Source organism: Callospermophilus lateralis, chromosome 2 (assembly GCF_048772815.1).
Source record: "Callospermophilus lateralis isolate mCalLat2 chromosome 2, mCalLat2.hap1, whole genome shotgun sequence".
Taxonomy (NCBI): Eukaryota; Metazoa; Chordata; class Mammalia; order Rodentia; family Sciuridae; genus Callospermophilus; species Callospermophilus lateralis.
In genome coordinates, this window is record NC_135306.1 from 203,230,309 (window position 1) to 203,243,692 (window position 13,384).

The 13,384-nt window shown below is 36.2% G+C and overlaps 1 protein-coding gene across 1 annotated transcript in view; it reads right to left on the reverse strand.

The window, feature by feature from the left end:
* Positions 1-2,552: 2,552 nt before the first annotated feature.
* Atl3 (atlastin GTPase 3) overlaps positions 2,553-13,384 on the reverse strand; it is a 49,137-nt gene continuing 38,305 nt past the window's right edge. Inside the window, exons 9-13 of the mRNA XM_076847416.2 lie at positions 7,304-7,431; positions 6,672-6,728; positions 5,421-5,492; positions 4,632-5,063; positions 2,553-3,596 (exon numbers count right to left, since the gene is read on the reverse strand). Of these exons, the coding sequence (XP_076703531.1) occupies positions 3,510-3,596; positions 4,632-5,063; positions 5,421-5,492; positions 6,672-6,728; positions 7,304-7,431 (776 nt within the window). The 3' untranslated portion in view covers positions 2,553-3,509. The remainder of the gene's footprint in view (positions 3,597-4,631; positions 5,064-5,420; positions 5,493-6,671; positions 6,729-7,303; positions 7,432-13,384) is intronic.

Here is a 13,384-nt window from a genome sequence, read left to right on the forward strand (position 1 = left end):
TCCCTGGGTATAAAGCTGAGGATCACAGAGTTAAGTCTTAAATGCACTCCAAGGTAGATGAGAACCAGTACTCAAATTACAGCTACAATGAGACTTTTCATAACAGGAGGAAAATTGCTCAAGTGGAGTCTTTTACAATGGGCTTCTTAATGTCATTTAAAAAAATCACAGATAGTTTGTACTTTTAATAACTGAAGCTTATCTTTATTATGCCCTTATGCCTTGACTAAAATTTTGTTGGATCCAAATCTAAACTGAAATGACACAGCCCATGTTGGCTACCTTCAGTGGAAACATCAAATCATCCTGAGTACATTCCAATAGTTCTACAAAGGAAAAAAAAAAAAAAAAGATAAGTTCTATGAAGAAGACTTATACATATGTTTCATCTTTTTTTTTTTTTTTTAATCCTGGGGGAGGCCTATTTTATTGTTTTTGTCTGGGTAAAATCAACCTACCTAATTTCTCTAGAACTCTCATACATATCTGTGCTCATCCAAACATACCCTATCCAAGGCACCATTTTCATAAGCCAGGTTAGAAACATTCTGTGTTGACTTGCTAAAGAAAGTACTCCAAGTACAAGGCAGTATTTTTGTTTATTTGCCCAAAGTAAGAGGAAAAAAAATAGAATAAAACAAACAATAAGCAATTTTGTTAAAACATAAACCTCCATGGAATAAGCAGATTTTTTTTTTGGTATACTGCTTTAAAAAAAAAAAAAAAGTGACAACTGTGAAGATTTTTATCACCATACAGTATAACAATTTGCCCTGTCTACAAACTTATCTAGAAATATTTCTCAGTGAAAGACTCAAAACTTCAATTCTACTATTTTAACTATAAGCAAATTGGAACTATTAAAACTGGCATGCCGGGTGCAGTGGCTCAAGCCTATAATCCCAGCGGCTCGGGAGGCTGAGGCAGGAGGACTGCAAGTTCAAAACCAGCCTCAGCAATAGCAAAGTGCTAAGCAACTCAATGAGACTCTGTCTCTAAATAAAATACAAAATAGAGCTGGGGATGGGACTCAGTGGTTGAGTGCCCTTGAGTTCAATCCCTAGCACCCCCCCCCACAAAAAAAATTGGCAATTTCTCCTGAAATGAATTATTTTAATGGAATTTTTTAAAAATTTCCATGTACAGTTTAATAAAAATGTGCTCCATATATTGTTAAGAAAGTGCAAATTAACGATATGTGCATGAATGTCCACCAGCAGTGACAGAGCAGTGAACACTGACTCTTACACAATAGCCCAATCAAAGCAAAGACTGGAGGGGGAAAAAACTGGAAAAGACATTTTCAACCTGGTTATAAGCAATGAGAAGACATCTTTCATGAAAAGGTTGATATAAAATCATCTATTTACTGTTAAGAGAGAAAAGAGACCAAAAAAAGAGGCCAAAGAACTGTCACACAAAACTTTACATAAACACTTTCCAGAGACAGAGTAAGGTAACTAAAAACAATGAAAAAAACTCAGAGTAATTCTTATAAAGGTTGTTCCTGTAGAAGACCAAAACAGAAATGGTGAATTAAACAGGAACAAAATCCTAAGACATTATTAAATCATACACTTTTTTAAAAAGAAACCAAATACTTCTGTATTAGAATAAAGAGATGCATCATCATCCTTTGTCACTTTTAAATGTAGAACCACTTTGGACAATTATTCTGAAATCTGTAAATTTACTTACATGTAAATTTACTTATAGAATTCATTGAAATTTTAGTTATCAGCAAAGCCTGTAAGTATGAACCTTCAGAGAGATGAGAAGTCACATCAAAATGCACCAAAATTTCTAAAGTGAGCTTTCAATTTATTAGTCAAAGCTTGGTTATCACTCAGATGCAAGTGAACAGCTTTTAGAACAAGCTGAAATTTTTCTAAAATGTTAACAGAAAGTGAATAAAATAGCAAGAACTTCAAGACAAGATGGTATGTAAATATGAAAATATGTAAAAGTCTTGGAATTAATTCAAGATTTATAAAAATACTTGAGAGGTAAAGTGTTTTGTCAAAAGAAAATTCCCTGACAGCAACTGAATGCTATACTTTCTTTTTTCTCCTTTCCATTCATACTTCATGTACATAAAATTTCCAGTCAGGTTTTGCCTAAGCCCTCCAACCTCCCTCCCACAACAAAAATCAAATTATCTTAAAAATTAAGGTTCATATACCTGAATGTTTATATAAATACTTGTAGGCAAGTTTTAAAATCTGCAATTCACCATTATAAATCAAAGAAAACAAAGTAACCAACAGATAAAACTTTTTCATCTCATAAAGTAAATTTTTTAAAAAAATTCATAGACAATTCTAGATACTATCTATATTTGGGTAGGATTTTGGTCCTTCCTAAGCCAAAGTTATTCTAAAGCTACCAGACTAATGAACACTAAAAGTAAATACAGGAAGACTCATGAAGTGAAATTAACAATTTTAGCTTCGTTATTAAGAACATTAGTGCATAGAAGAATATAAATAAACAGTTTGGGCAAAGACTTTAAGTCAGGTAATTCAATTATTAATTACTGTTAAGTCACATTAAAGGCATTAATATTTGGTAATCTTTCCTCTAATCCTTAATATAAAGTTCTATACTCATGCAAAACTCAAAAACAAAATATCTCAAATGACAATTTTGTTTGAGAGCTACGTATAACATATATATGTTATAAAAAAATGAAGGCACAAGTTCAAGTGACTGACAGACGTTCACAGGTTCATTCAAACTCAGCTTTTTCCTTAAAGTATCCATTCTCATTTCTCTTATTATGGGCTACTCTGGCTTTTCAGGCATGTTTACCTCTGTACTAAAAGCCATAGGAACAAAAAATAAAGCAGATTCAACAAAACTACCAAGCTATCAAGTAAAAGACCTTATATTCTAAAGTATGTATATTTAAATATGATATGGTTTTCCAATGGCATATGGCAAACAGAATCTTAAAATTATAAATAAGATTTTAAAAGTGTAGTGGCATCATTTTCAGTTATTCTTTAGTTCTGAAGCTTCTCCAAGTTTTGTAAACTTTTTAAAAAAGGAAACTGTCTCAAATGAGTAAGGTATGTAAGAATTGACAAGTTTCACCCACAATAGCACATTTTCATGAGGTTATCCTCCATCTCTTCCCCTTTGTGTCCACAAAAGCATGGATTCAATCTTAAAAGGCACTAGAGTGGCACATAAAAGACTTAAAAGCTGCATTTCCACATTTTTCTTTAGCTTCCCCCACTGCCTATAAAGTGCACACAAGCAGAGAATAACAAGACAGATATGGACTTGGATCTAAGAGCAAGAAAAGGAATGCTTCCAACAGAAATGGAAATGTGTTTTTTAAGAATTTGAAACCACAGAAGAGGTCAGTTCATTTATTGCAGTTCCCTGTTGCAGCTCTTGCCAGATGGTTTCCGATCTGCCCTTCCTCTGGACCTGGACCCAGGGCCATGAAGAGATCCAAGAATCCAGGAACTGGTCGGGCTCCTGCTGGATCTGTTAAGATGCTATTGAGCTTTTTTATCCATAGGTGGTCTCCCAACAACTGCATCCCTCATAGCAGCTTGAGTAGAATTACCAATATGAGAAGAAACCTGCAAAAGTCCATTTATTCAATATGTAAGTTAATGAAATACAACACAGAACCCAAGACAGTCCTTGAAAATAAACTTTCCTCATCAGTATGCTGGCAAAAGAAAGAAAATGAGAATGCAGGGTGAGGGAAGGCTATGGCAACAGCTAACTCCCAAGAGTCAGTGGAGCATCTGCCCCATAGCTGGGGAAGTGTGGGTGGCTTGCCTGGCTTCATATGCTACTTGACCTAACTGATCTGTTCATGTTACTCAGGAAAAGAAACAAGCCAGGCTCAAAGATCTGTAAGATTTGGGGCTAGGATTGTGACTCAGTGGTAGAGCACTTGCCTCACACGGGTGAGGCACTGGGTTTGATCCTCAGCACCAAGTAAAAGTAAAAATAAAGATACTGTATCCATCTATAATAAAAAAAAATATTTAAAAAAAAGATCTATAAAATTGGAGAACATGCCAATGCCAAAAGCCACTGGCTCTTTTTTTTTTTTTTTTTGGTTGTAGTTGGACACAGTATCTTTATGTGGTGCTGAGGATGGAACCCAGTGCCTCACATGTGCGAGGTGGGCGCTCTACCAATGAGGTTCAGCCCCAGCCCAAGCCACTGGCTTTTTGCAAGATTTTTAAATGAAGGAGAGGCCATTTTCTAACCCAATAGGATTCAAAACAGAACATTTTGTTGAGTTCTTATTTTTTTCAAAGCTCTTGATTTTTCATGAAACAAATTAATCAGGGGAGTGGGCATAGAAGAGAATTACACTGAAATTGTGCTTAAAGAGCATGTAATTTTAAAAGTGTCCCACGAGGAACAAATACATCCAACTTCAAAACTTTTTGCATTAAAGACTAATTTTAGGCAAGGAAACAAAATATTAGGAATATTAATATTCTAAAGAAAAATAATATATAAAATCCATCATAAAAAAATGAACAAGGTAAGTTTCTCATGCTTCGTTTCAATATGAAATTCTCCCAAACTGAGATATAATAGAAACACAAATATCTGTCCATTATCAACTCTCAGCCAGCAAAAACACTTACCTGCTCTAACACATATGCTGCACAAAAGTCAATAGCTCCGCCCAGCTCTCGATATTGACCGGAATACCTGATGTACCCCCAAGTAAGGAGCGCTATTAACAGCAGTCCAACCATACAGTTGAACAGTTGGGCCACAATCTCGAGACCAATGAAGCCGGTGAGGCCTGAGGCTATGTACAAAATAACAATGACTGTGAACAGCACTGCAGGGGTTCGGAGAGTACTAAAGACATTCTTGCTACCATTGTGCCTGCAGAAGTTTTCATAGAGTTCCTTGATTTCTGCCTCCAGCTCCTGCTGGTAGCGAAAGCTAAAATCCTTCCCACCCATTTTCTTGGTCTTCTTAAATTGGTCCAGAGCCAGTTGTCTGAATTCACAGTGCTTCTCCTCTAAAATGTCAGGAGACATATAAGGTTTCTCGCCCCCACAAACCTAAAAAGAATAAAAATGGTATACTGAAAATTCCTTCAAAAACAAGTGCTGAATAAAACAAGTGAAAAGACATAGAAGATGTTTTAAAATATTAGAACTTAATGTTAGAGAGACGATCAAGGCTAATAAAGTCACTTAAATCATCAGAGTACTAGTAATCGGAAAGAGCAGTTGCACTGTAATAAAACCTTGGTTAGAAATGTTAATAATCAGAAGGCCCCGATCACCAGGTGGACCTGAAAACAGCTCTGCTGCCTCATCAGAAGATGCACTAAGCAGGATCGAGTTTGGACTTTTCAATTAAGCAACAATGCACAGGGTACACATATTTCAGAAAAAGGAATATGCAGCACATACCTTCTCCATGCTATTATAATAAATGTCCTTGGCAGAGGCTGCAGCTGCTAAATTGTTGGCTTCAGCAGTGGCCTTTTAAGAAATGAAAGCATGAATTACAAATTCTTCCATTTTACCAAGTAAAAACCATCCCTTACCTTCTTTTTACCAAGTAAAAACCATCCCTTACCTTCTTCCCCATTCATTTTTTTTACTGACCTTCTGCTATTTTTCAGGTCTTCATATATCATCAATTAATGAATAAATTACACGTTTTCTACCAAACTTTCTACCAAAACATGTTTCTTTGATCTAAAATCTTTAGCATGAATTAAAACTCCATAAGTCAAGGAAAACATCATTTCCTATGCTTCAACTTTAAATGTAAAAAAATAGATGAAAGCTGTAATCCTAGCAGCTCAGGAGGCTGAGGCAGGACTGCAAGTTCAAAGCCAGCCTCAGCAACTTAGCAAGGCTCTAAGCAACTCAGTGAGAACCATCTCTAAATAAAATGTAAAAAAACAGCTGAAGATGTGGCTCAATGGTTAAGTACCCCTGGTACCAAAAAAAGAAAGGCTTGAGCTATGAATATAGCTTAGTGGCACAGAATTGAGAATTTGTCTAGCTTGGATAATGCCCTGGGTTCAATACCCAGCACCACAAAAAAAAAAAAAAAAAAAAAAAAAAAAAAAGAAAGAAAGAAATAGATGCAAATAAACACACACACACACACACACACACACACGTATCTTTATGATGTCAATCACAGGCTCTACCTACCTTTGTGAAAATGTTTTGCTACTAAAGAAATCAGTATTTGGCAATAAATGCCCTTATGTTCAGCAAATGAAGTCAGAAAGTGTTTCAAACAAATAATTTTTTTCTACTTGAAAATAAAAAACCTGAACAGTGTGCATCGTAAGTAGACAAGTCAAGACATGTCCTACTGAAGTAAACCCCAGATGACTAGAAGTCACTTGTCTAGTACAGTGGGTATGCTTCGCCTGGGCATAATGAAGCAATGTTTCCCAGAGTTTATGTGGGAGGAAGAACAGGAAGAAGAGGCCAACCTGTTTTAACTGTACTACTGTGAATGAAGACAAGAAAACCAAAAGGCACCCACAGTGCAGGAGGTGTGCTAAACATCAGCATATCTAGCATTATGGGAAAGGCGAGTTGTTTCATTCTCTTCTTACAGGATTCTGTTTTACTGTAACTGCAACAACTTGAGCAATTAAAGGATACCATTTAAGATATCAAAGGACTGATTACCTGAAGCATGGATTTGGGATGAGGCAGATCTTCTCCTTGATAAATTTTAATATATGCCTTAGAATATAAACATAAGAATTATTATGAGAAAAGTCATTCTGTCATAGTTTAATCATGCTCTAATTTTTTGAAATGGGGACCATACAACTGCAATTTCCTAAAGACCTACATCAACAACCAGGAATTAGCAAAAACACAACACACCTTTGAGTGCATGTTAGCATTTTTATCTAAAAATGTTCTCAAGCAGCAAAAGCCTAACAACCCTTTCCCATCAGACTCCCCATGCACACTGGTCTCACCACAACCTGGGCAGAGAGACCATCCGCCTGGAGGTAGTCGGGTCACAACTTCCTACCCATCTCCTGTCCACACCATCTTCCTTGAAGAACCATCTTCCTTATGCAACTGTAAACACTCCTCAAAGAGAGTGCAAAGAACATCCATTTTGTTCCTAGACCCATACTGCCACCCAGCGGCCCATTCTGGGAAGGGCACTGAGGTCTCAAAATGCATGTCACCATCTCCTCCAGGAAATTTTGAAGTTTCAGAATATTAAAATTCAGGATGGTTTACAACCTAGATTAGTTTTATCAAAAATCAAACAGTTTAAATATAAAACCCATATTTACCTTAAAATATTCCAACAGTCCACGGCAGGTAACTTTTGAGCCATTGATCTCCTTTTCCATTAACTTAGATGGATTTAATACATATGGTATCAGCGCCTGCAACTGCTCTTTGAATTCACCAGCAATATCTGTTCACAGAACCATGAAGAAGGAGACAAGAATCCAAACAGCCTTATTTAACCAAAGTGAACATAAACACAAACTTCATGGTGTATCCAATTATTTTAACATTTGATTGCTGAAAAGTAGTGAGAGGAATCCCAGATTATACGTATGTTTGATACTTCCTGGATAGTACCAGGATGCTGACAGATCTCTGTTCAAATGCACCTCTATTTGTCTCCTTCCCTTCTGGCATGTGAAGTCCTCTCTAGTTCAGAAAAGAATATATAAAATATTCTTATCCTGGTTTCCATTCTGGGATATTCAGTCTAGTCCCTAACTGTTCAAGAAATTTCAATTTTTAAAACAATGTTACTAATAAGATCTCAGAAACTAATAAACAGCCAGGCAAAGTGGCGCACACCTGTAACCTCAGTGACTCAGGAGGTTGAGGTAGGAGGATAGCAAGTTCAAGGTCAGGCTTAATTTCTTGGTGAGACCCAGTCTCAAAATTTTAAAAAAAGGGGGGGAGGGGGCCTGTGGATGTGGTTCAGTGGTAAAGTGCCCTGGGTTCAATCACCTGCACCTCCCCTCCCCCCCAAAAAAACTAACCCACATAAACAACCTTTTAAGTTGTCTCAGGCTTTTGCTGCACCCTCTCACTAGTCCTTGATATCAACCCGAAATCACTGTTCATTAATATGCTTTATTTTTGTTAACATTTAAGAGGTAGAAGAGGTAGAAGCCCCTATGCCTCATGTTATTTCGTATTATCTCCTCAGATAACTCTCTGGGCTACCTCAAGATGAAAAAAACCATTGTGTCAGGAAAGGTGACTACGCTTTACAGGTTCTACAAAGTTCCCACAGAGGATTCAGGAAGGTGATCAAACAAGAGCTAGTTTCTTAAAGTGAAAATTAGCCTGTCCAACAGTAAAGAAGCAAAATTAAAAGACAAATCTTATTTGTATAATCTTCTAACATCTTCCTGAGTTCCCAACTTCCAGCTGAAAATAAAGTAGGCTGGAATTCATAACAAGGTAAGAATTCTTTAACACCCCACAAACAAGATCTCTGTTGTGGGGATCTTTATAATATTAAAATTTAAAGCACAAAATTTCAAGAAAAGAAGTGAGAGAAATTTCTTATAAACTTGCACTAAAAAAGTATCTGCCATTCATAATAATGGTACACACCTGTAATTCCAGCAACTAGGGAGGTTGAAGCAGGAGGATCCCAAGTTCAAGGTCAACCTGGGCAAATTAGTGAGACCCTGTCTCAAAGTAAAATTTTTAAAAAGGCTGGGGATATAGCTCAGTGGCAGAGCATTTGCCTAGTATGCACAAAGCCATGGGTTCAATTCCCAGTAAAGCAAAAAATAAAATATAAATCCTATGTAAATTCATATTTGCTTGCATATACTAAAGAAACTCTGGAAGCTTATAAAAAATAAGAGACTTTTCACCAAAAGCTTAACTCTTTTTGGAATTTTAAACATAGGAATGTACTATCTATTTAAATTATTTTATGGTTTCAATTTTTATCATACTGAAAGACTGTTCCAAAAAATATTTCATGCAGGGAACTGGCAGGATATAGGTACTACAAATTGCATTTTACCAACATTTACAGATCCTAAGCCATTCATGTTTAACATTATTTCAAATCAGAATAGATTTGAAAACTATATACCAACAGAGATAAGCTCAGTCTCTCATGATGTCTAAGATTGTGCTCTACAAACCTTTCTGTTTAATTTCTAACTAAACAGTAACTATATTCATCTCCCTACTACAGTAGTTAGGAAAAGACATTTTTCTTTATACTAATGACAAAGTCAAATTGTGTCTGATGAAATGGGGTCTTAAAAAGCAGCTAAATCTCCTAGCTAATTAATACAAGCAGGCAGCAGCAGCTCAGTTTCTATTACACCACAAATGAAGATGGTATTTGGTAGCTGTTTGAGTAAGTAGTCAAATCTTTAAAAGTATAGTAAAATAAAACCACTAAAACAATTCCTAAAAGATTTGAGGAAACATCTGTAGAAATGGCTTCTTACGAAATTTAAATTTTCTATAGAAACTACATTAAGGTTCTCCAAAGAATTACTTAAATACATCAGCTCTACTTACAGGTGTCTTGTAAAAAAGGCTGTGGGTCTTAGGCCAGCACCAGCCAAACACTCAAAAAAGTCACCTGTTGTTTGCAATTTAGCATCTACTCTTCACTCAAAATGCTTCAATGTGGTTAAAAGGTTTCCTAAATTACAAAATATCCATCTCCAATTCTAAAAAGTACAGTCATGCATCACTTAACAGCAGGGAGACAATCTGAAAACTGTTTTTGTTTTTTTTTTTAAAGTTGAAGGTGGACACAATACCTTTATTTTATTTATTTATTTTTACTTGGTGCTGAGGATCAAACCCAGTGCTTCACATGTACTAGGCGAATGCTCTACCACTGAGTCACAATCCCAGCCCCTGAGAATTGCTTCATTTAAGCAATTTCCTCTTGTGAGCTCATGGATCGTTCTTATACAAGTCTGCATGAGATAGCCTACTACATATGAAGGCTATGTAAAAATATATATGGGACCACGTATATTTTGGGACCACTGGGTATACAGTCTGTCACTGACTGAAATGTCATTATGTGGCACATGGCTATACGTAAACTTTCGCAGAACTAAAACAATTCCTTTTTTTTTTTTTTTTTTTTTTAGGTACTGGGGATTGAACTCAAGGGCTTGACCACTGAGACACATTCCCAGCCCTATTTTGTATTTTATTTAGAGACAGGGTCTCACAGAGTTGCTTAGTGCCTGGACTTTGCTGAGGCTAGCTTTGAACTCTTGATCCTCCTACCACAGCCCCGCATTACAGACATGGGCCACCACGCCCAGCCCTAAAAGAATTCTTCACAAGCAATCCTCATAGACACAGAGGACTATTTAACTAATGACATTTTTTAAATGAAGCAAAAAAAGGAAATCATTTTTCAAATCTTTCTATTGAAAAAGTACTTAAAAAAACATATGTTTATTAAAACAAACAGGATCATACTACATATGGTATTGAGCAATCTTTTTACATTTAATAATTTATCATGAAAATCTTTCTTTGTAAATACATATAGATCCACCTATATACCTTATCCTTTTTTTTTTTTTTTTTTTTTTTTTAGTTGTAATTGGACTCAAAACTTTTATTTCACTTATTTATTTTTATGTGGCACTAAGGATGGAACCCAGGGTCTCACTCAACTGCTGAGCACTCAACCGCTGAGCCACAACCCCAGCCCAATATCTTATCCTTTTTAAGGACCACATTTTATTCCTCTGTACCGAGGTACTTTAATTTAACCAATTCCTGATAAACATACATTTGAGTTGTTTCCAACTACTCTCCATAATTATAATGCTAGTGAAGTTTTAGCCTTGGACATACATTTTGTCCACTGATTTGGAAAACTCCTTGGATAAATTCCTAAAAGGAGAATACTGGATATCAAAGAACATAGACATTTTAAATTTTGATACTGCCCCAGTACTACAAGGTTTATAGCTCATACCAACACATTCGTGCTTTGATTATTGTGATGCTGCCCGTGTTTTCATTAATATATTCTGACCATTTTTTGTTTTGCTTTTTGCAGTGCTGGGGATCAAACCCAAGGCCTCATGCTAGGCAAACATTCTATCACTGAGCTCTATACCTCCAGCCCTATATTTATTCATTTATTTATTTAAAGTTGTAAATGGACACAATACCTTTATTTACTTACATGTGGTGTTAAGGATCGAACCCAGTGCCTCACATATGCTAGGCAAGCACTCTACCACTGAGCCACAACCCCAGTCCCCCTATATTTACTCCTGAACTTACTCTCTCATGTAATAAAGAAAGACCTAGCTGGGCACGGTGGTGCACACCAGGAATCCCAGCAGCTCGGGAGGCTGAGGCAGAAGAATTGGGAGTTCCAAGCCAGCCTCAGCAAAAAACCAAGCAACGGAAACCTGTCTCTAAGTAAAATACAAAATAGAGTTGGGGATGTGGCTCAGTGGTTCAGTGTCCTTGAGTTCAATCCCAAGTACTCTCAAAAAAATTTTTTAAATTAAAAAAGGGCTAAGATGGAGCTCAATGGTAAAGTGCTCCTGGGTTTAATCCCCCAATACCAAAACAAAAATACACACACACATACGTATATATAACCTACACACAGATACATGCGAATTCACGCTCAACTTTTTCCTCCCTACCTAACTCTGAAAATTCCCTCACAACTTCTTTTATTAGGTAAGAGATTTCTAACTCATGTTTGCCTAAGAAGATTTCTCTCCCAAAGCCAGATCTTTTTTTTTTAATATTTATTTTTTAGTTGTAATTGGACACAACATCTTTTTTTCACTTGTTTATTTATTTTTTTTATGTGGTGTTAAGGATCTAACCCAGGGTTTCGCACTTGTGAGGCGAGAGCTCTACCACTGAGCCACAATCCCAACCCCAAAGCCAGATCTTAATCGTGGATTTTTCAATCACAATATAACAGTCTGCAAGTTTCCTCTTCAAGAATGCTGCCAACAACTTAAAATTATCATATAAGTAACAATAGAAGGTCAAAGATTAATCTCTAAAAGTGGGTTCCTTTTGCGATACTAAGATCAGCTAGACTGTAAGTCTTGAATTGGTTAAGTACATTCATTTTCTTGGATCCACTAAATCAAATAAAGTGAAAAATGATGCATTTTATATTTAATATGAAGCTATGAAAACCTTCTACTTTGAAAGGCAAGTTCCTCTGGTAACTAAATAGTACATATCCTCTTAAAGACTTCCCATAAACAACAAAGAATTTCTATTTCTGAACAGTACAGCTTTGGGACATCAGAATCTGGAATGTGAATCTACCCTACACTTTCACTGAGCACTTTGAATTACTTAACATGCCTAATTTTTACCAATTTCTTCATCTGTAAGTTAAGGGAAATGACATCAACTTCATTAAATTATTGGGAGCCTCAGTATGAAAGCACCTTGCATAGCAATGGCAACTCAGCTAGGTCTCCAAAACTAGTAGCTATTATTATCAACACTTTACCAGGAACTGAGCAGCTTATAAACAAACTACTCAGCTTAGCACATGTAAACTGTGGGCCAGCCACTAAATGACTTAATGAATGAGGAACAAAATGCCTTGATGAATAAGGAACAAAAATAAGATAATGAAACCTAAGAGTCCCAATTCTTAATTCCTCTAACCTGCCATCCACTTCCTGATATTAAAACTTGACCTGGCAGGTTTTGTTATAATCACAACATGAAAACAACACGCATCATGGTACCTTTACTTGGGAAGATAACTTCACTTGATAAATAGCCTTCCTTTATTTAGCACTTCCATATCTATTTTTTTCATTATGTTTTGTAATAGCAGATTAAGAGCATTTCTTTATTTTATTTGTTAATTTTTAAGTGGTGCTAAGGATCAAACCCAGTGCCTCACACACGCTAGGCAAGGACTCTGCCACTGAACTATAGCCCCAGCCCCTCACTTCCATCTCTTGTAAATCAATAATTATAACATCTCTTAGAAAGATCATTGATGAATATAACCATCACAATTTCAGATGAAGAAATTAGGGTAAACTAATTCTTTTTTTTTTAGTTGTAGTTGAACATAATACCTTTATTTATTTATATGTGGTGCTGAGGATTGAACTCAGGGCCTCGAACATGCTAGGTGGGCGCTCTACCGCTAAGCCACAACCCCAGCCCCGGTAAACTAATTCTGATGGTCACATAGACTATTGTATTTCTCTTAAGCATTCACTACTTGATCGCTTTTGGTATCAGGGATTGAACTCGGAGGCATTTAACCACTGAGCCACATCCCTAGTACTTTTTATATTCTGAGAGAGGGTCTCACTAAATTTCTTAGGACCTTGCTAAATTGCTGAGGCTGGCTTTGAACTTGCAATCCT